This window comes from Condylura cristata, unplaced genomic scaffold, assembly GCF_000260355.1.
Source record: "Condylura cristata isolate star-nosed mole 26May11 unplaced genomic scaffold, ConCri1.0 scaffold00013, whole genome shotgun sequence".
Lineage (NCBI taxonomy): Eukaryota > Metazoa > Chordata > Mammalia > Eulipotyphla > Talpidae > Condylura > Condylura cristata.
In genome coordinates this window covers 21,427,312-21,448,762 of record NW_004567114.1, presented here as the reverse complement: position 1 = coordinate 21,448,762, position 21,451 = coordinate 21,427,312, and the positions used below count along the sequence as shown (strand labels likewise).

At 40.0% G+C, this 21,451-nt stretch overlaps 2 protein-coding genes across 3 annotated transcripts in view; one reads left to right on the top strand and one right to left on the bottom strand.

Moving 5' to 3' along the window:
- The window catches only part of CCDC176 (coiled-coil domain containing 176), a 31,169-nt gene extending 25,442 nt beyond the window's left edge, over nt 1–5,727 (top strand). Inside the window, exons 10-12 of one of the 2 annotated variants that reach the window (XM_012724630.1) lie at nt 615–686; nt 857–971; nt 5,591–5,727. In XM_012724630.1, coding sequence (XP_012580084.1) covers nt 615–686; nt 857–971; nt 5,591–5,602 — 199 coding nt within the window. In that variant the 3' untranslated portion in view covers nt 5,603–5,727. Of the gene's footprint in view, nt 1–614; nt 687–856; nt 1,108–5,590 lie in introns of those variants that run through there. The other variant, XM_004682066.2, reaches the window with a different exon arrangement.
- ALDH6A1 (aldehyde dehydrogenase 6 family, member A1) lies at nt 2,863–21,418 on the bottom strand. The gene is made up of 12 exons (XM_004681701.2): nt 21,281–21,418; nt 13,936–13,992; nt 13,047–13,121; nt 12,712–12,873; nt 12,418–12,496; nt 11,307–11,609; nt 9,079–9,200; nt 7,712–7,901; nt 7,327–7,508; nt 6,111–6,290; nt 5,734–5,832; nt 2,863–3,233 (listed from the first exon to the last, which is right to left on the bottom strand). Exons 1-12 carry the CDS (start codon nt 21,326–21,328, stop codon nt 3,129–3,131), a joined length of 1,602 nt encoding a protein of 533 aa, XP_004681758.1. The 5' UTR covers nt 21,329–21,418; the 3' UTR covers nt 2,863–3,128.
- Nucleotides 21,419–21,451: the final 33 nt, after the last annotated feature.

Genomic DNA, 21,451 nt, shown 5'->3' with positions numbered 1-21,451 from the left:
TGGGGGTGGGGGGGTGTCAGGAGAGGTCTGCTGTGCCATGTGGATCACCTTGGGGTGGGGGGTGGGGAGGATTGAACTCACTTAAGTGGCTGCTGCTAGCTTGCAGTGCTGCATCCTAACCGGTTATGCCACCAGGAAGGACCCCAACTATACTTTTTATACTCATCTTCAAATTAAAATATTGAATTAATAAGTTTATTTCTTGCTCTTAAACCGGATTTCACAAAGTATAGAGAATTTCACACATGCTCTATCGCTTCTGGGTAGCCTGTGTTCTGAGGTTCTTTTTGTGGACAGGGAATTTTTCTGCCCATGTTTTTGGTCAGTACTCTGGTTCAGAATTTTACCTTCACCCTTAAAAACAGCTGTGTAGCCTCACGTAGTCATCTTCATGAAGTTTTTTCTTATGTTCAACATAATCTCAATTGTAAGAGAATATGTCTGTATTAGCGTGTCTAACTCACACTGCATTGCCTCTAGATATGTGTAAAAGCTCGTTTTTTTCAAATAAGAAGTCCAGCCAAAGGAAACATTTCACTTAGCACTTTAACAGTAGAGTTGAAATGAAGGACACAAGGAGACACTGCTTCACTGTTACCTTTTACCTACCATAGGAAATACAACCAGAGGTCTAGGCCGCCAGTTCCAGACTATGTTCCTGACAGTGGAGAAAAAAAGGAATCTAGGTAAGCTCCATCTTGACAAAACAATGAACATGAGCTTGATCACTGTGGATCTTGTAGACATTGTTTAAGTGCTGGAATTCAGTGAGAGAAATAAGAGAAGGCTATTGTTCTGAACCAGATTCCATGTTTATGTGATTATTGACAGGTCTGTTACTTTGTCCTTATTGCAGGGATGAAAGTAACCTTCCAGATCAAACCTTTATCACCCAGCAAGCAACAGTCTCAAACTCTACCGATGAGCTGATGATACCCAATATTCCAAAAGGATCACAAGAGTCTAACATAGTAAGGAGCCTGAAATCTGCCCAAACAATACACATAACTGTTATTCCTCTCTGTGTAGCTTCTTGCTAAATCACAGTTCTATTCTCTACTGTCTCATCTCTCAGAGATCAGAGAGATGAGTGCTAACACTATATGAGATTGTAGACATTTCTACAACAACAGTGTTATAAAACTAAAGAAGGTTTATTATACTTAGAGTCATAAATGTGCATTTGCTTTTAGTGTAGAAAAATCTGAAAGTTGCTTTTTGAAATGCATTGCCTAGTCAAATATATGTACTACCTCTTATGTAAGAATAAGCATAATAACCATCTAACTATGGTTCGGGACAGAGGTTCCAGACACTACAAGCAAGGGGACAAAGGCATAATCTGGTACCATTAAAAAAAGGGCAGGTTCTTCTTTTAAAGAGCTTTTTATTTGTAATTTGTTATTCAAAATCAATCAATACAATGAATCTGAGAAATTTCAGAAGCAGCCACATCAGGGCAAAAAACAGAATAGTGAATTCTTAGCTGCAACCAAAGAAACAAGAAACTTCTGAGCAGCAAGTAGCAAGTCAAATGAATTTATTCCAATTAGCAACATAATCCTGATTAGTGTTTTTTAAATAGCAATTTCCCTTAAACATGGGTATCTCTGGGATTATAGTGATTATATTTAATTCCACATGGAATTTAGGCAACATGACCTTTTATTCAACCCAGCCTACAGTTGTGGGGTTGGATTAAACATTACTATCAGTTGTTAGCTGTAACAAGATATAAATCCAGGGGCATTCATTCCATTATCAAATTATACATTTCTATTGCTTCACTATCCAAAAACAAAAAAGAAAAAAAGTGAATGACACCTCTTATGTTCCATCCAGCAGATAATAGCAGCAAGCCTAAAATCCAGAGTGTACAATTGTTTCACTATCCTTAACTCAAAGAATAACCCTCACAGAGTAGGTTAGCATTATCCACATGACTAGTGAGAACGCAGAAAAATGAATGACCTATGTCATCTGGCTGAAGGCCAGAGATGATTCTCTCAGAGCCAGCAGACTTTTCATTTAACAGATGAAATCTGCATTAACAGGACAGAACAAAAAACAGGCTCTATTTTGATTCAAGCATTCATTTCTTAGTTATATCAAAGAAGAAAAGCATAAAGATAGCTGAATTAATCATAAAAGAACCTGTCAGCATTTTTTAAAACAATTTTATGCCATGAAAAGCTTTGAAATTTCGTAGGCCCAATGGATTATTGTACATTATTAAAGGTTCTTTCATTATCATTAATGAGAAGTGTAGGCAAGAGGGAAGGACAACTTAAAAAATACAGCCAGTGATACCAGGATGGATTTCCTGAAGGCAAGACTATTGTCCACTTTTGTGTTTGGAGCACCCCTTGATTTCTAGACTTAAACAAACTTTTGAAATTATTTTCTAAAAAGAAATGATTTGTATCTAAATTAATGACTGAAGTATTAATGGATTGCTGAAGCAATCCCTGAAATGTCACATTTGGTTTACACAAAAAGTTGGTTTATCCTCTGCATGCTGAGGTACCCTTGAGAAGTGAATTTCTAGAGGCAGGTAGAATTGACAGTTGTGAATCATTAAGACAAAGTGGCATTCAGCAAAAAAGAACAAAGCAGTTGTCCCCATTGTGGGATAAGTAGAAATGGCTTCTATATGGTGTAGTGTGGGAGAAATGAGAGGCTCAGGAAAGCTGGCAGAGGGTCTCCCCCACAGGCATCTATGTAGGACTATAAAGATCAACCAAAGGGTGAGTTATTTCTGTCCAATTTCCCCACGTAAGAAGTCCTCTTCCAATTCTTGGAAGATCTTTAGTACAGTAATCTTCCTTCAAGTCATCAGAAAAGGGGAGAATTTTAAAAGATAGGTCTAAGCTCTCATTCCAGATAAACATTTCACAGTTACAACAGTTATCTCAAAAATAAAGGTATGAAGAACTAGGAAAATCTGTTATCAAAGATATAGTAGGAGTCTCCCTATAGCAACTCCCAGGGGCTAATAGCCCTGAGAAAGATTTTAGTTGCAAAGTATTCCAATCCCAGGGATGTGGTCTGTACAAAGTTGTCAAATGAAGTTGGTCAAGAATAAAGGGAGATTACTCAGGATGGACGAGTCTGGAACAAACTTATTTCTAATGGCCCATGGTAGGCATGACTACAGCAGGTGAGGAAAGAGTAGCATCTTCTTCCTTCCACTGAGAAGTGATGGTCTTTAGCTGAGTGTAGAATTGAATACCCTAAAGAGAACAAAGGGGGAAAAAAGAGATTATATTGTTGGAAATTTATGATTCTTCTTTTAATTTACTTTTGTAAGAGATGCTGTGAAGTACTATTCATTTTCCTACTTGAGGAATAGAGGCAACCCAAATTTAGTATATTGTTTATGAGATAATCTGTATACAGTATTTAGCATAATATCTGGCACATAAAAACATTGGAAACCTTAGCTATCACTATGCTGAAATTAGTCAAGAGCATTAAAATGGAAAAACTGGAAAAAAAAAAAAGGAAAAACTAAACAATGTAATAATCTGTTAAACTCGCAGGCCATTCTGTTCCTAGAGCTGAGTATCATGTGCTCTATGTTCTCAACGACTTGGTTCAAATTCTGCCTCTACCCCTTACTGACCGCAGTTTAACCTTGGCTTTATCTGTGACACAACACCCACTTCATACCAAGGCTATGAGGATAAATGAAATGATACATAATCAATCATCCTAGCAATGTAAATGTTTTTCAACAGTCGTTAGTTTTTCTGTCCTTCCCATAAAGGAGAAAAAGGGATGAAAGAATAAAACACTAATAGACCATTTCTGCCAATAGTCAGTGATATAAAAGCCTATAATAAAGTTTGAAAATCTACAATATCTTACAAATCAAAAGTAAAATATTTAGTATATATACATTATTTCTAAAACACCTATAAAGTGAGCCCCCAAATCTAGCACATTTAAGGCTGTGTATATACATCATTTATTTTGTCAGAATATGCTTGAACAGAAGGTAATACACTGTGCAGGTCTAACATTTAATTACTAGGGAAGTATTGCTAGAAACAGATTAGCTTGGTTAAATAAGCCCTTCTGGAATTATTTGGCAAAGTCTCAGTCTTTTTTTTTTTTTTTTAATTATTTATGCATACAGAACTGGAGTATAGGCCAGAGTGAGAGTGGGGAGCAGAACGGGCAGATTGACAAAGTGCACTGCTGAGGGGAGCAGCAGGCGGGTCAGGAGAGGTCTGCTGCACCATGTGGGTCCCCTCCCTGCAGATGGAACTCGAACTGCAGCGGCTGTGATAGCTTCATAATGCGGTGTTCTAACCCACTGTGCCACCAGGGAGGGCCCCTCAGTTGTTTGAATGTATTGAAAACTACTAAAGACTTACATGGTTTCAACTAAAGTCTATAATTTATTAAACAAGAATATTTCATGTTCTCTTTCCAAAATGCTAAAGTAGCAATTTACTTATCTAAGGGTTTAGGATTTTAAACTGTGTAGGAGGTCTGTCTTTTCCTCCAAGAAATCTTACTTACCAGAATAATTTATAGTAATTAAACCAAGACAGGGGAGAAGAGGAAAAAAAAACCATTTTAAGCAGTAGTTTAATTTTGCTTTTCTTTAAAGACATTTTTATTAATAATATCAAACTAATCAACTCTGCAAAAGTTGCAAATATGCACTAACTGGATAATCTGCCTCTGGATAACCAGAGTTTACTTAACACATAGGCCATAATATGTTATTCAGCTATGCAATTACAACTTTTAACTTTTTAATAGCCTATAAAAAGGAGATCTGTATTAAAAGCATGTAATTTATTACTTGATATGGTCCATAATGACTGTATTTTTGTGGGGCTACACAGAAATTCCTTTTGTTTAATATAACTTTGGGGACCAGCTCTGTACCAGGTACTGCAGATAAGTAAATAATGACAATGTAATAAGGGCTTTTTAACATGGCTTAAAGAGCTCTACATGACTAGTGCCTTGCTTACTTCTCTAACCTTACCTCTTATCACTTTTCTCCTCAGTCACTCACTATACTTCAGTCCATTTCTGCTATTTGAAAATGCCATGCCTATTTCTGCCGTAGGACATGTGCACATGATAAAGGTTGTGGTAACAGAGGTTATTTAATACCTAAGTATAGGTATTATTATTGTTATCCTCATTTTACAGATGAAGGAATTTCAGGCATAGGGTTACCTCCAAGGTCACAGTTAATAAGTGGCCGAGCTAGGATTTACATCCAGGTGATTTGGTTCTAGATTTGCTTGATTAATTTTTTTATTCATTGGTAACATTTACATTGCCTCAAATAGTATTTGGTACAAAGAAGATGCTCAATAAAATTATTTTGTAGAGGAATAACTATTATAAGAGAAATATGTGCAGTGGGAGCAATGAGGACATATTTAATCCAGCACTGAGCAAGGGGATGATGCTGGTCAGAGCTGGCTTTTCTGGAGGAGTTCTCTTAGAGTCAGATGAAAGGTGGAAGACAGACAGAGGGTGGCTGGCAGAAAAAAGGGTACATACAAAGGCTTAAGCAATTTTGGCAAAACTTGGTTGACTTATAAATCTTTTCTAGGGGACCTCCTAAAAAGCACTGCTGGACAACACATGCTCTCACAGAAGCTGCTGACAGGCCCTTCCTTGCCGAATCCTTGCTCCTGAATATGTTTTTGAAAGTCTCTTAGAGGAAAAAAATATTCTTTTAAACTTCAAAGTTACCTGTTTGCCATAGAAATTGGTGTCTCCTCTGAAGGAAGATCGAGAGCCAGTGAATGAGAACATTGGCAAAGGCACGGGAATGGGGACATTCACACCCACCTAGAACAACAAATCCACATCAGATACTGAGAAGAGAAGTCAAAGAAACTCCATTTAGAAGTACAAATAGTTGGCATCCGTGAGACCATTTTTAAATACCCACCTTCTCCCCACCCCGCCACCCTCCCACCATCTTCCACCCCAGGAACTTATTCCCAAGGAGGAGGAAATGGGCACTGGGAGGTCAGAGGGCAGTTACTGATCACTGTTTACCATCTCCTTTTAGGCAGGAAACAATAAGTGGGTGCAAGGATCTCTTAAAAATTCTGTTCACAAACCTGCCCGACATCCACCAGATGGGAATATTTCCGAGCAGTGGCTCCATTGGTGGTGAAGATAGCAGTTCCATTTCCATATGGGTTGTCATTAACAATCTTGATGGCATCATCCAAAGTTTCTGTCTCCAGAACCACCAGAACTGGACCAAAAATCTCCTCTTTGTAACAGGTCATATTTGGCTACCAGAAATGATACATACAGAAAAGTCAGTGTTTAATGCTAATTTTGTACTTCATTGCCTGTTTAGATGGACAGCTTTCTACTTAGAAACCTCTTTTCATTTTAAACCACCTATAACAAAATATACTTCTTACTGTGTTCCCTTTTCCAAGCTGCCAATCATACAAATAACTTGAAATTCCTATTAACTGTAACTACACTCCTCTCCTAAGCACTGGATTTTTAGGTATCACCACTGGCTTCCTCCTTAATGATTAGTTCATACAGTAGTTATGTTACTGAAAATTATTGTGAAAAGTTAAATGATTCAAATATGTATTATATGCAACAGATTATTTTGTTGTTTAGACTTATGCTAAGTTTTCTGTAACATAAACAATCTGTCTCATTCTTCCTTTGCCTTCCATATGGATCCATGCATTTATATTTTGACATCAGGTCACATTAAAATCTTCAAGCATCCTTCACCATTGTAGCCAGTTAGCTGTATTTGTTGCTGACAAATGGATTTTTCCTTTTATGTTTCTGTGGCAAAAGAGACTTCACAGTTTCTACTAAATTCAACTCTTAATTATTTGGGATTATTTTAGGATTAGAGGAGACATATGAATTTCAAAAACAGACCTTATTGCCTTGTTTAGTAATTAATGTTAGCTGACTTTCAGAGTTTTGATAAATAAAAAATGATACCAATTATTTTTCTTTTGTAACTTACTGGTGAAGATGCAGCTAAGTTTTGGGCAGAGAATAAATAGATAATAATAGATGGTTGGTATACTGATAAAGCAATAGCTGTAAGCTTGACATCAAGGAAGAGAAGGAAGAAACATTAAATAAGTAACAAGTATATAAAATAGGGTTTGGCCAGTTATGGCCCATGGATTAAATGTGGCTTATTGCCTATTTTTGTATAGCTCACTAGCTAAGAATGGTTTTCATATTTTTTAAATGGTTGGAAAAATCAATCATGTCATGTAAAAAACATATAAAATTAAAATTCCATTCTCCATAGAGATAATTTATAGAGTTGTTCACCTTGACATTTGAGATGATAGTTGGTCCAACAAAGTTGCCATTTTCATATCCTTTGACTTTAATTTTTCGACCATCAAGAAGGATGGATGCTCCTTCCTTTGTTCCACTGTCAATCAGATTACAGACTCTCTCTTTGGCCTGGGGGGTGATCAGAGGGCCAAGATCAGCCCCAGGCTGGTCTCCTATAAAGCCACATAGAAACATTAGAGGATCTTCATTAACAAATTATGACTGCTAACAAACAATGAATCCAGAAGACAAGCACTGTGTAAAGGGAGGCAATGGTAACAATAGACATGATTGTTCTCATTGATCAAGCCAAGGCTAAATCAAAACTTTAATGACAGATGCAAAGTCTAAAGGAGCTAGGCAGATCATTGATTACCTGCATTGACTCTCAGGTTTTTGGCACGTTCCACCAGCTCTGGCAGCCACTTCTTAGCTTCACCCACAAGAATTGCTGTTGAAAGAGCCATGCAGCGCTGACCAGCAGCTCCAAAAGCTGCCCCCACCAGCTGGTTCAGGGTATTCTCCTTATTGGCATCTGGCATGACTACCCCATGGTTTTTGGCTCCCTAAGGAAGTAGAGAAAGTACATGTATCTTCCTTGGCAAAATATGACAAAGCTAAGAAATTCACAAAGAATCTGAGGTTTCAAATAAGACTTAAGGGAAAGGGCTAGAGAATTTATCCTTTGTTGCTTTGAGGACAGATTATCATTTTGATACTATAAACTGAGCCATCTCCAAATTTTTCTTCTCATCTGATAAGCTAGTATATTTATATTGATCCAAACCATTACTCCCCCCCCCCCAAAGGTTAAAAAGTCTCAATGACAAATTCAATCAAACTGACAGGCTAACACATGTATAGGACCCCAAGGATAATTCCTTTTCTTGCCTAAGAAAATAATTTGTCTGCTGGGGTTTCCAGTTATTTGAAAAGCAATATAAGCAAAGAGGTACCAGTAGCCAGTTAAAAGCGAAATAGGAGGTAGGGCTCATGATAATTTCTCTGGAAAGAGGTTCCTCAAATAGGCTTGGTTCCAAACACAACCCTATAAACTTCTATGTAGGATGACACATGGTCAATTCCACACAGTTATAGTTGAGTATATGGACAGAAACTATTTTTGGTACTTAATTTTATCCCATTACAAATAGAATAACATTAGACACAGAAGACAAAACAGTAAAGGAGCCCAAGTCAAAATGGCCAAAACACATTCAGTCATTCAGAAGTGGACCTCTGCACAGTGGCTGTCCTCTCTGAAACATTAGCTGAAGAGTAAGAAAGTGGCAACTGGACTTTATATTTAGTATCAAAGAATTGCTAAATATTTGGCAAGGAGCTAGTAAGAGGAGGAAAGATATGCAATCAAGCCACACTCATATATCAAGGGTAGCTGTTGTCTCCAGGACCTTAAATAGCCTGAACTCTTAGGGAAGATCACATCGCTGACATTAGTAGTTAGAAAATGACTTAAAGAAGAGGGTCAGAAGAATGGTATGAAAGAAGAAAGAAGGTCAGAACTAGAATATGGCCATTATTGATAAAGCCCACAGAATTCACCAAGATTAGTATTAATTAAAGTGACTTAAAATAAAACTCATCAGAAGATTTATGAGTAAAGGGAAAACATTTAGGATGAAATGGTAATAACACTGGCATTTGAGTGGCCCCACTGCTGAAGGGATGTTTCTAGAAAATGTTACTACAAAGAGTTTGGGGTGAAAAGGAATAAGAAGTCACCATATTGGCTTGAACTCTCTTGCCATGTTTTGACCCTCTCTCGAAGATATACTCTCCTGCTTGGTTGGATCCCACAAAGCTGATGGCTTTGATATCCGGATGGTCGCAAATAAAATTTACAGCTTTAAAAAGAAAATAAATGATCACCGCAAAGAAACAAATGACCATGGAATTCTCTACATGACAAATTTCCCCCTTTTCCCGTTGCTATGTAAGTTTTCATATATACTTCTTTCTACCCTGGATTTCCCTTTTTAAGTTCTCTCTTTTCTGTCCTTTCTGTCCTCTTAAAGTCTTTCATCACTTTTTTTTTTTTGCTACTTCAGAATTTCCACTTCTAATTCTGAAAGTTACAATTCCTATTACTTCCTAAACAGTCTTTCAATATGCAGCTCTTCTTTTGGTGATATTTCCTCAACTCTAATTCTGTACTGGGAGACCCTCGGTTATTATTGTGCCCACACGTGAGAGGCAAGATAACATAGTCTTTAAAAATACAACCAGAGGCCCTCCCTGGTGGCGCAGCGGGTTAAGGCACTGCACTGAGAAACTGAAGCCGCTTCCGCATGAGTTCGATCCCCGCCTGCCCCGGAGGCGACCACATGGCGTGGCAGACCTCTCCTGACCCGCCCGCTGCTCCCCTCAGCAGTGTCCTTCGTCCATCTGCCTGTTCTGCTCCCCACTCTGTCTCTGGTGAATCCTCTCACCCTCCGCAACTCTGGCCTGTACCCCAGTTCTGTACGAATAAATAAATAAATCTTTAAAAAAAAAAAAATACAACCAGAGTCAGTCTTCTTACATACATCCTGACTTTGGTAATTTCTGGAAATGTAGTTGTTAGCAAACTAATTTTACTAAGCCAAATTTTTTCTTATCTATAAAGTAGAAAAGTACCTACCACAAAGGGTTATTGTCAAACTTAAATAAGATGAGATATGAAAGGCTCTAGAATAGTATCCAAAACACAGAAATTCTATTAGCTATTATATGAATTAGAAGACTTTTAGTGTCTCTGAGGTCTATAATTTACCTGAGTTAATATTCTCATGAATTATCTCAATATTATTATATTTTTTACAATTTATTTATTCATACAGAACTGGGATACAGGCCAGAGGTGCAGAGGCAGTGAAAGATTCACCAGAGGCAGGGTGGAGAGCAGAACAGGAAAACTGACAAAGTACACTGCTGTAGGGAGCAGCGGGTGAGCCAGGAGAGCTGTCTGCCGTGCCATGTGGGTCACATCCCTGACCAGGGAACAAACTCATGCTGAAGCTATAGCTAGCTTCACAATGCTGTGCTTTAACCCATTGCATCAACAGGGAGGGCCCTATTTCAATATTATTAAAGTATTTTTAAAGACTTATGCATACAAGAACTAGGGTACAGGCCAGATGTTGTACCACCAAGGAGGGCTCTATCTCAATATTATCAAAATATTTTTTTTTGATTTATTTATTCATTCATACAGAACTGGGGTACAGGCCAGAGATGCGGAGGGTGAGAGGATTCACCAGAGACAGAGTGGGGAGCAGAACAGGCAGATCTACGAGGTACACTGCTGAGGGGAGCAGCGGGCGGGTCAGGAGAGGTCTGCCACACCATGTGGATCTCCTCTGGGGCAGGCAGGCGGGGATCGAACTCATGCGGAAGTGGCTTAAGCTTCTCAGTGCTGTGCTTTAACCCGCTGCACCACCAGGGAGGGCCCTATTATCAAAATATTTTTAAAGATTTATTTATTTATGCAAACAAGAACTAGGGTACAGGCCAGATGTGCAGGCAGTGAGAGGATTCACCAGAGATAGAATGGGGAGCAGAACACAGTTCTACTGAAATACATTGCTGAGGAGAGTAGTGGGCAGCTCAGGTGAGGTCTGCTGCACCATGTGAGTCACCTCTCTGGCCAGGGATCAAATTCAGGGTGCAGTGGCTATGGATAGCTTCATATGCTGCACTTTAATCTGCTGCACCATGAGGGACGGTTAGTTATCTCAATAATAAAGTGAATACTTTCTCTTCCCTCTGTGTCTTGTCCTAACACAGGTCTTTGTCCTTATGTACTCTGTGGTATATAAACACTGCTACTTTCCAGTTAATTACTGAAAGCATACAGATATGAAAAAATAGTGAATATTAATGTCAAACATAGGGGATATTAGAAAATCCCTTCCTTCCTTCATTCCTCATCCTAAAATACCCCAATGTGCCATGTACCAAAGGGTAGTTACCTTCATGTTGTCCGTGGATGATGTTCAGTGTTCCATCAGGAGCACCAGAATCCTGGAGTATCTTGGCAAGAAGCATAGTTGCTCCAGGAACTCGCTCCGATGGTTTCATTAGGAAGGTGTTTCCACACACCATGGCCATGGGAAACATCCAGAGGGGGATCATGGCAGGAAAATTAAAAGGAGCAATGCCTGCACACACCCCCAAAGGCAGACGGTAGGAGTAGAGGTCCATGTCTTTGGTGATGGATGGCATGGTCTCTCCCAGCATGAGAGATGTCACACTACAGGCATGCTCAACCACCTCTGGAACAGAGAAGAGGCAGTCAGGCTGTTAGGGGCTAGAGGGGGTTAGGAGACTGGGTGAGACATTAAGCTGGTATAGTACCATACTAGCACACATATTGTTTATGGCCTATCTGCCCTGAGCTAATTTTCCAGCCCAAGGACATGTCTGGGGGACTGTGAGGAGCCAGTGCTATCTCAATATCAGCCTCAGCACAGTGGGTGAGCCTGAGCCCCGGTGTCAGGGAGGGCACTAAGGAGCTCCAGGAGCCGGACAGCACAGTCTCCTGGCAGCAGTCCTGTTTACTGCTGACCTCTTTGTTCAACTCACCATAAAAAATCAGCTAACAATGAAATGTTGAGGCAGTTCCTTTAGGGTGTTAACCTGTCCCCCCCAATCTTCCAGTGTCAGTTGCTTGATTAAAGTTTACTTTAAATACTCCATTCCTGTCTCTATTAGCATATGGTGGTGACAGGTGACCCAAACTTCAGGTTACAAGGCCAGTTCTGCACACTGCCATATTTAGCATAGTCCTGCTCTATAAGGCCCTGAGGGCAAGGAGTGGCTTGACATTGGGGGACAAAACACTGACTTGCCCTTCCTCTCCGTTGTACAAAATGGAGAGTATTAATGCACATGCCTCCAGGAAGATCACATCAAATAAATCAATCTCACGGAGAGATTATCATTTTTTACAAGTTTTAAAAAAGATATGATGGGGTAGCAAAATCTACACACAGGAAGAAGCAACACCCCCCTCTCCCCATTCTGGGATCTCTGCACCTTCCCAAGGGCCCCTGAACTCCCAATGGGGAGCTCCCAGCTTACGCAAGCCTCGAAATACGTCCCCTTCAGCATCAGCGAGAGTCTTCCCTTGTTCCAATGTGATTAACCTGGCAATTTCTTTCTAGAGAGAAAACATATAGATAGAAACCATGCAAGGATGTGCCTCCTCTTAATTCTCAAAACAGTCAAAGAAGAACAAGCCAAAGGAGTGTTAGTACTAGGAAGTCATAATCTTTGTCTCTCCGAGTTGTAGATTAGGGAGGGCAGCCTCTGTGGGAGTGACAAGAATTGCCTAGACACTACAGTTTGGAAAACTGCACCACTCAGATTTCTTACCAAGTTTTCTTTAATAAGTTGTTGATAGCGGAGTAGGATCTGCTGACGGCTTAATACTGAAGTATCTGCCCATGCAGGAAACGCACGTTTGCAGGAAGCAACAGCTGCATCCATTTCAGCCTTGGTGGCCAGGGGGACCCGGCCAATGACCTCATTGGTGGCCTGATAGGAAAAAGCAGCACATCATGCTTTGTTGCTGCCCCATTTTCTCCATTTTTCAAGGATTCAGAGAGGGAGTACTAAGTGTTTCAAGAGGGACCAGCATCCCCCACTTTCCCACCTTGTTCTCAGAATTTGAGCCTAGTCACTTTACATTCCAACTTTGCTTCACTTACTGGATTGTGGATGTCGACCCATTTGTCACTTTTGGATTCAACAAATTTCCCATCAATGAAGAGCTTTACAGTTGACTGCAGGACAAAAACCCAGAGACTTTGTATTAGTTATTGGTTTACTTCTCCTTTCATAGAAAGGATGGAAATCTAGTTGATTACTGAATCTTCTGCTCTCTAGAAATGTTCTCACCAGGAAAAAAATACATAATATACTTATCTATAGTGTTTATTAAGGTGTGCCAGAGCTTTTAATACTGTGACAGTTCTGAAAACAGGAAGTTCCCTACTAATCACATAGTGGAAATGCATGAGTAAATACACATTGCTGTGAATTGTAAAAGTCAGTTTATAAAATTGAAAACTGAAGCAATCAAAGTTATACAGGTAAATTATTAGTTCATTCAGGTCCTATCTACTTGCTAAAATGTATGCAGTCATTAAAATCATAACTAAAATCACAACTATAAAGACCACCTTGCAATACTGAAAATGCTTAAAAATTAAAACATAAGATATAATCTGGATAAGAATCCAGCACGGACTATTTCATATACACTTGGATCATAAAGATAAATGGAGGGGCCTCCTTGGTAGCCAAGGAGTTAAGAAGTCTCAACGCTATCACCAGCCTGAGTTCGATCCTGGCCAGGGAGCCAACAACTTAAGGTACAGCAGACTCTCCTGACCCACCTGCTGCTCCCCTCAGCAGTATTTCAGTCAATCTGCCTGTTCTGCTCCCCACTCTGTCTTTGCTGAATCCTCTCACTCCCACCCCTGCACCTGTCGTCTATACCCCAGTTCTTGCTTGCATAAATAAATAAATCTTAAAAAAAAAAAGATAAATGCTGGATTCCATCTTAGAAGCCAACCTTTAGTGCCAGAAACTCACCACGGAAGAAGAGAAGGAGGATGCTGGATAGCAAGTGGAATTCACCTTGGAAGAAACCTAGGAGGGGAAAAAAATTTTTTGATGGGCTCAAAAAATTATCAAAAATTTAATGAATGGCTAAGTTTATGTTTAGCATTATATTGGTTACTGTTGATATACAAAAAGGATTTGGTATTTGCTCTCAAGGGTTATATAATCTTTAAAGAGAAAAGTTATGAGTTGACAAGGCAGAGTTGACTATGAGAAAAAAATAAACACGACCTCAGGACAGTCCTGATTTCTTTTTGTCATTACACTTTATTTTTCTAACTTGTGGCCCCTGAAAATGTACTTACTATAAAGTTACCAACATAAAACACCCTGGTAACTAACACAGTAAGTGTTGGATATGTGTTGGGTATGAGATAATATATAATCAAGTGTCAAGCATAAGAATACAATATACAGGCACATGTATACTTAACATGTTCATAAAAAGTTAACTTGTAATACCCTCAAACTTGCAAATGTTCCAAATGTCTAAATTGGCTGGGTAAGTAGGGAAACTAAGGTGGTATATTCATCCACTGGATTTCCATTCAGCAAAAAGGAATAAAGTATTTATTGATACATACAACATGGATACTTATAGTTACACTAAGTGAAAGATGTCAGATAGAAAGTATTGATAAATACCAAAGGATGCCATGCAATAAAGTACAAACTGAACTGCAGTGTTAGAAAGCAGATCAGTGATTGCCTGGAGATAATGGGGGAGACACAGAGATAGGGTAAGAGGGAAATTTTCTGGGGATGAAGGGTATATTATTATCTTGACTGTGATGTTTTCAGTTATACAAATCCAATTTTATATTTAAAAATATGTACAGTGTATGTCAATTTATTTCAATACAACTAAAAAGGCCACATGTGTCTTTCAGGAAGATAATGTTATATAGGTAATATTTAGTTGGATATAGTCAGCAAATTGCCTGGGTGTGTGTGGGGGTTAATTAAAAATAATTGTATCTATGCTCTAGAAGTTGATTTAAGAAATACAAATGTCTGATCAAAGCAAGCATACTGAAATACTCAGGACTGGAATGTAAAATAAAGCTATAACCTAGAGCACATTAAGTTCAGGGCTGTGTGAAGTACAATAATTTGTGTAGCTTGTAATACTGTCCAAAGACAGGGGGTCCTTTGGGCTAGCAGACAATTCCCCCAAGTACCTAGTTTATTTCCTCTCTCATTCTCCACAAGTTATTCCAAACCACCAACATGCTGCTGGAGCCCACTACATCTCATTATAGCCCTTGTATATTATAATACCTAGTATATAGTAGGTGTTCAATAAATAGCTACTTAACAAAAAGAAAGTTGTCACTGCACAATTTGATTGCCTGAATGTTCCCTTTCCATATGAGATTAAGCTTCCTTTGTTGTTATTCCCATAGAAGCTAATATTTTCCCCTATCACGTTTATCTGTCTATGATGTAAATGTGTGTGTAGGTACTTGTCCATTACCCAAAAGATTTAAGTTCTAGATGGGCAGATACTACACTGAACATCTTATTCATCTACTTTCTAGAGTTGTTGTGAACAAGATTGTCTAGATATGGAAAATAGCTACCTATTAGCTGGCTTGTTAAATGTTATTGTTATTATTATCACTTACTTTTACTCCTTGCTAATTGAAAACATCAATTCTTGTAAAACTTTCAATGCTCCTACTTCCCTGTTCACTCTGAGGAGCAACCTTGTTTTTCATATTTCAGAGGAAACAGACCATAAGCTGACATTTTTCTCAACTTCCTACTAGCAAATTTACAGAATGGATCTGTACATACACCTATCCTTCCTCTTATATTGGAAAAGACAGCAAGTTCTGTGGTGACGAAGTGACGAGGAGACAGCGGTACACAATCAATACGTACAGACTGACTGAAGATGCATCTGTGCGCAGGTTAGACTCTGACCTGAGGTCCACCTTTCCTGTTGTCTCAGATACGTCATCAATTATCCTTTCCTTCTAGTAACTTAAACTTCTTCCATCCAATAGCTAATTACCTTTATTTCCTCACTTCCCACTAATTCTTCAATCTACTCCAAACTTTATATGAACACCAGTGATTCCTACATCCCATTGCTCCTTGTATTTGACCTGTCAACAGACAAGAAATGGCTAATCACTCCCTTTTTCCTTGTCCTCTGTGATCGTTAACTCTTCTATCGCTGTGGCCACCTCTCTGTTCTTTGCTGGGGCATCCTCTTCTGCCTGACCACTAAACCATTCCAGTCCCTTAAGCCTTGATTTGAAGCCCTCTTTTCATTATGTATATAAGAAGCCTTCACTTAACATCATGGATAGGTCCTCTGGAACTGCAACTTTAAGAGAGACAATGTCAAACAAAACCAATTTTATCATTTATCCTAAAAATTGACACAAACAAGTGTTAAATTCCCTCAGCATATTTCTGCTCACAAAAATATCAGTAACTTTCTAAATGAAGACCCCAAAGCCCTGCTAATATGCAAAAATAATCTATATTCATTTTTCAACCTGCTTATTCCACTTCTGGGTCTTGGATGCCCAAAACTTATCCTGGCAGCTTAAGGCACAAGGAAGGAGACCTACCTTGGATGGAGAACTCTTCCATCACAGGTGCATTCATCCATACCCACATTCACACTCACTCAGACTGGGAGGACCGAGACATGCCAAAGAATCTAAAGTGCACATCTCTGGAACATGCTTGGCTGGGAGGCACTTCCCCTCCTCCATCAATATTATGAACCAACGTGAATAAATGTTAGTGGAAACCCTAGTGTGTGCTCCTTAAGTGACTTCTTTGATTTTCAAGGCTTCATTGTTAGATCCTGATGGGGCCTAAAACTGTAGTTCTGAGCCAGAATCTTATTCTGCATGTAATACATGGCTATCTTTGCCACATCTCTACTTTGATGTTATTAAGGTATAAGGTACAGGTTGACAAAACTTGACATCCTCATATTCCTCCCAACCACTTTGCTCTGTTTTTTGCTATCCACCTTTCTCTGAATGGGGCCACTATTCACATAGTTGTTGAAGCAGAAACCTAGACTCCTCCCTCACGTTCCACAGTGAATCAAACAAATCCAGGTAATCTGTTTTCCTTGAAGTCTTTAGAACACACCCCTTTTCCTCCAACCTGCCTGCCTTTACCTCATAATGGCTTCCTAACAGGTCTCTCTGCTTCTAATTTTAAAACTTCTGAATCTAGTTTCTGTCCCATAGCCAGAGGGCCCTTCTAAAACCCAAATCTGGTTGGATCACTTTCTTACTTATTTCCCATGCTCAAGGATACAGATTGTTGTTGCTTAGAAGACTGGATAGTATCTTCTCTAGTCACACACCTTCCTATGCTCTCTGTGCTCCAGCTGCCATTCCCCACATACTTGTGCTTTCTTTGCCCTTGCACAATGCTCCCTCTTGCCAGGAATTGTTTCATTTACTTGGCTCACTCTTACTCCATAGCTCTCTAGTTAGCTATCACTTTCTCTGAAAGTGTCAACTTTCTGGACCACATACATGACTGTGGAGGTCATATAATACTTGGATTTCTCTACATCTCATATCACATTATGAAACAATAGCTTGCTTAATTATTAGGTCTCTCTCTTCTCAAATCACTAGAACATTGTGTCCTTAGCACTAACTTTCACTCCTGGAATAGAGTAAGCACTCAGGGGCATTGTGCAGAATGAAAGTCCGAGGACTCACCAAGCACTCACTTGGTATTAATTTTGTTTCATGTACACGCTCTTATAGGGCAGAAAATGCATGGGTAAGTCAACTTGAAAATCACACATTATACAGTTTTGTTATTTTGCTGGCACACAGCCTCCCTGCTGTCTAGGGGGTAGAAAGGCACTGTATCTAGTATAAGAAAATATTATCACAGAATTTTTGTCAGGTTAGATCACCCATCTTTTTTTCATTTCTCAAGAAACACTGACTAGCACTGTTGCTGAAGAAACAACCCAATGATCATTCACATCAAACTTCTTGTTCTCTGGATGTTTATTTTGTACTTAAAATTTTCTTTACCAAAGATCATGTAGGACTATGGTGATGGCATATGGATGAACTGTTGGTGGGAAGTCCACGGAGATTACAACCAAGACCAAAAAATGTATAATATAGAGAATGATGTAAAAAATATATTTAAAAAAGAAAAGAAAAAAAATGTGTTCAATGAGGTAAAAAAAAAATTTTTTTTAACCAGGAACTTCCTTCTGCTCTGCTCTTGGCTAAAGGCCCACTAACCTTGCAAGACTTAAGCCCAGAGCCCTGGAAGCTTTGGAATTCACACACTGAGTGTGGGGTTCTCCCCTATGTTCTAGCAGTAAATATCCTGTGTATTCCTACTGTTTAATACTTATCACTGCATTGCAATGGGGGAGTTCTCAGTGAGTACTTCATCCAGAAGCGTGGGACAGTGCCTGACACAGACAGAAATGTCAGGACTTAAGGCCTGAATACTCTCTCAGTCCCATCAATTACTAGTTGGGGGACCTTGAGTGACCTTCAGCATCAGGTAATCTACTTCATCACATTCATTAGTTCTTATTTTCACAAATGTTCTTTTTTTAATGTATTAATTTTTTTAATTTTATAAGTTTATTTTACATTTTTTTTTCCATCTCAATTGTAGTCCCTGCGGGTTTCCCATCACCAAGTCACCCATGTGCCATCACCATAGTCCCATGCATTTCCCCCCCCCCCCCCTTCCCCCCATCCCGTTTTTGATCCCATTCCCCACTCTGGTATATGGTTGTCTCTGGTATATGGTTGTTCATTATTCTTATTATTTTCTCACCTGGTCCATTATACTCCTGCTATGAGCGAAACCATCCGGTATTTTTCTTTCTCTTTCTGGCTTATCTCGCTAAGCATGATCTTTTCCAGCTCCATCCAAGTTGCTGCAAAAGACATGTGTTTCTCTTTTTTTGGTTGCTGAGTAATATTCCATTGTATATATGTACCACATCTTTTTAATCCAGTCATCTACTTTTGGGCATTTGGGCTGCTTCCATGTTTTTCCAATTGTAAATAAAGCAGCAATAAACATGGGGGTACAGGTTATCTTTTTCAATCAGTGCTTTTGTGTCTTTTGGGTAGATACCTAGGAGTGAGATTGCTGGGTTGTAGGGAAGCTCCATGTTTAGCAGTTTGAGGAAACTTCAAACAGTTTTCCATAGTGGTTGTACTAGTTTGCATTCCCACCAGCAGTGCAGGAGAGTTCCTTTTTCTCCACATCCTTGCCAACATCATTTTTCACAAATATTCTTAAAAGTAGAAAATGGTTGAGCTAGGATTATATAGCCTCTATTCTTTCACCAAAAAAGTTGCCAAGTTTTTAATACTGATTTTCTTGCCTCTGAATGGGAGTGATAATAACACAAGAAATAGATAAATTTTGCTAGCCAGTATAACACAGAAGAGAAGTTGGGTATTTAAAATAACTGAAAATATGAACTCTCTTTACAGAGTCTTTTGATTGTCCTTAAAAATGTACAACTGCCAGATTATCAAAGTTTCTTGTGGGCCCTCTCTGGTGGCACAACTGGTTAGGTCACAGCACTGCAAGATAGCTGCAGCTGCTTTAGTGTGAGTTAAATCCCCCGCCTGAGGTGATCCACATGGTGTGACAGACCTCTCCTGACCCACCTGCTGCTCCCCTCAGCAGTGTACTTCCTAGATCAACCTGTTCTGCTCCCCACTCTGTCTCAGGGGACTCCTCTCACCCCCTGCACTTCTAGCCTGTACCCCAGTTCTGTATGGGTAAATAAATCTTTAAAAAAAAGTTTCATGTAACAATTTCTAGTTGGCTAAGGATTACTAACTGCTCTTTTTCAGAACTGCTCAGAAATGTTTTCATACGAATCAGAAAATGTCTGCCTCCAAAATACCTAAGAAGGGAGATTCTTCTTGATGCAAAGAACAAAATATGACCTTAAGAATCTCAGTAACTCACTATGATCGGAAGGAGGCAAAGAAAAAAAAAAACTTCAGTGAAAGATTTCTGAGAAGTTGATAATGAAAAAATACATAGTAGAAACGTTCTCTACTATGAAATAATGATACTAGGAAAGCAGTTAAATCAGAACAAGAACTAGACGAGAATGAGGTCAGACCATTTGACAGCCCTTCCAACCGATTTCCCACCATCCCACTGAAGAGCATATTTAAACTTGAATGTTTGCTGGGTGCTAAGAATGTAAAAAATACCTAACTTCTAGAGCGGAACCACTGAAACCTGGTTAATATTGATATTATTTAAAAGTTCAGCAAAGTAGAGAAAGACAGGCTATATGTAATGAATAAGAAAAGTGTTGTTTATTGCAGGTAGGAGAATGTTGCCTGCATTTAAATCCCACCTCCTACTCCAAGCCCTTGCTTGGAAGTGAATAGGGGAAAGGTTAACAACAGTCAGAGATAACAGCCCTCAAGCACCTTTAGGCTGACTTCAGAGAGGACCCAAGTTCCCCTCATGGACAGAGTTGTGGGCGTGCTGGCATACTAAGTAAGAGCTGACTTTGGGGCAGAACTTGGATTTAACACTTGTCTTCTTTGGCTCCCATTTCCTTTCGTCTGATTTAGAGTTGTTTAGTTCCTTGCATGAGCTTGGAACATGCTGGTAGCATAACTTATCTTATTATCGCCAACACGAATACTATAACTCGCTGAGAGAAAGTGTAACTGAAAGTCTTGGCAAGAAATTTTCCCCATAGCATGTGGAAAATGCAAAGTAGAGTCACAGTTGGGGAAGAAGCTCAGCAAATGGCTGCTTGGCGGTGGTGGGGGGGTGCGGGGGGGGGGCTAGTGTGCATTTCTAGAAGAAGATTCAAAGTTCATTCACTGACCCTCGCCCCTCGTGCGCCTCCTCCTTCCTTTACCACGGATGAAAGACACGGAAGGGAGGTGGGGGGAGGGTCGTGGGGGAGACGGGGTGGCGGGGGGGGCCGCTGGCACACTAAAAAAGGTGATCAGAACGGGCAGTTTTGAAGGAGAGAGAAGTGGCTGGCGCAGAGGTCAGTTGGCTGAGACTGGAGGGCAAGAGACTGACAGCAGGGACCCGGCAAAGCTGGAGGAGAATGAACCAGAGCCATCAAAGGGGGATATTCAATAGTAAAAGGGTGGAGGGCCAGGGATGACAGTCCAGGCTGGAGCTCACAGGGGTGGATGCAGAGTGAGGGCTGGGACAGGGTCGCACAGGTCGGGTGGGGACACGAGGGCCGGCCAGGAAGGGGATGGCTCCGCGAGCGGCCGCGAGGACCCGATTCCTATCTTCGCAATCCCTCGGCGCCACCCTCACTCGCCTGCAGGATCCGGGCCCGCACAGCCGCCGCCGCCACCACCGCCGCCATGGTCCCTGGCCGCCTCTTCTCCGCCTCCCTGTGACTCGACTACCCGTGACTCGCCAGGCCGATCAGACCCCACGGCCGTCAGGTCTCGCCCCTCGGTCCTGCCGCACCTCCTTATTTGTGGAG

Coding starts and splice junctions, on each gene's coding strand:
- ALDH6A1 (XM_004681701.2), bottom strand. CDS start 21,328: ATGGCGGCGGTGGTGGCGGCGGCGGCTGTGCGGGCCCGGATCCTGCAG. Junction 7,902..9,078: donor AGAGAGTTCAAGCCAATATG/GTGACTTCTTAT, acceptor CTACTTCCTTAG/GGAGCCAAAAACCATGGGGT. Junction 5,833..6,110: donor ATCTGGTGGATGTCGGGCAG/GTTTGTGAACAG, acceptor TTGTTGTTCTAG/GTGGGTGTGAATGTCCCCAT.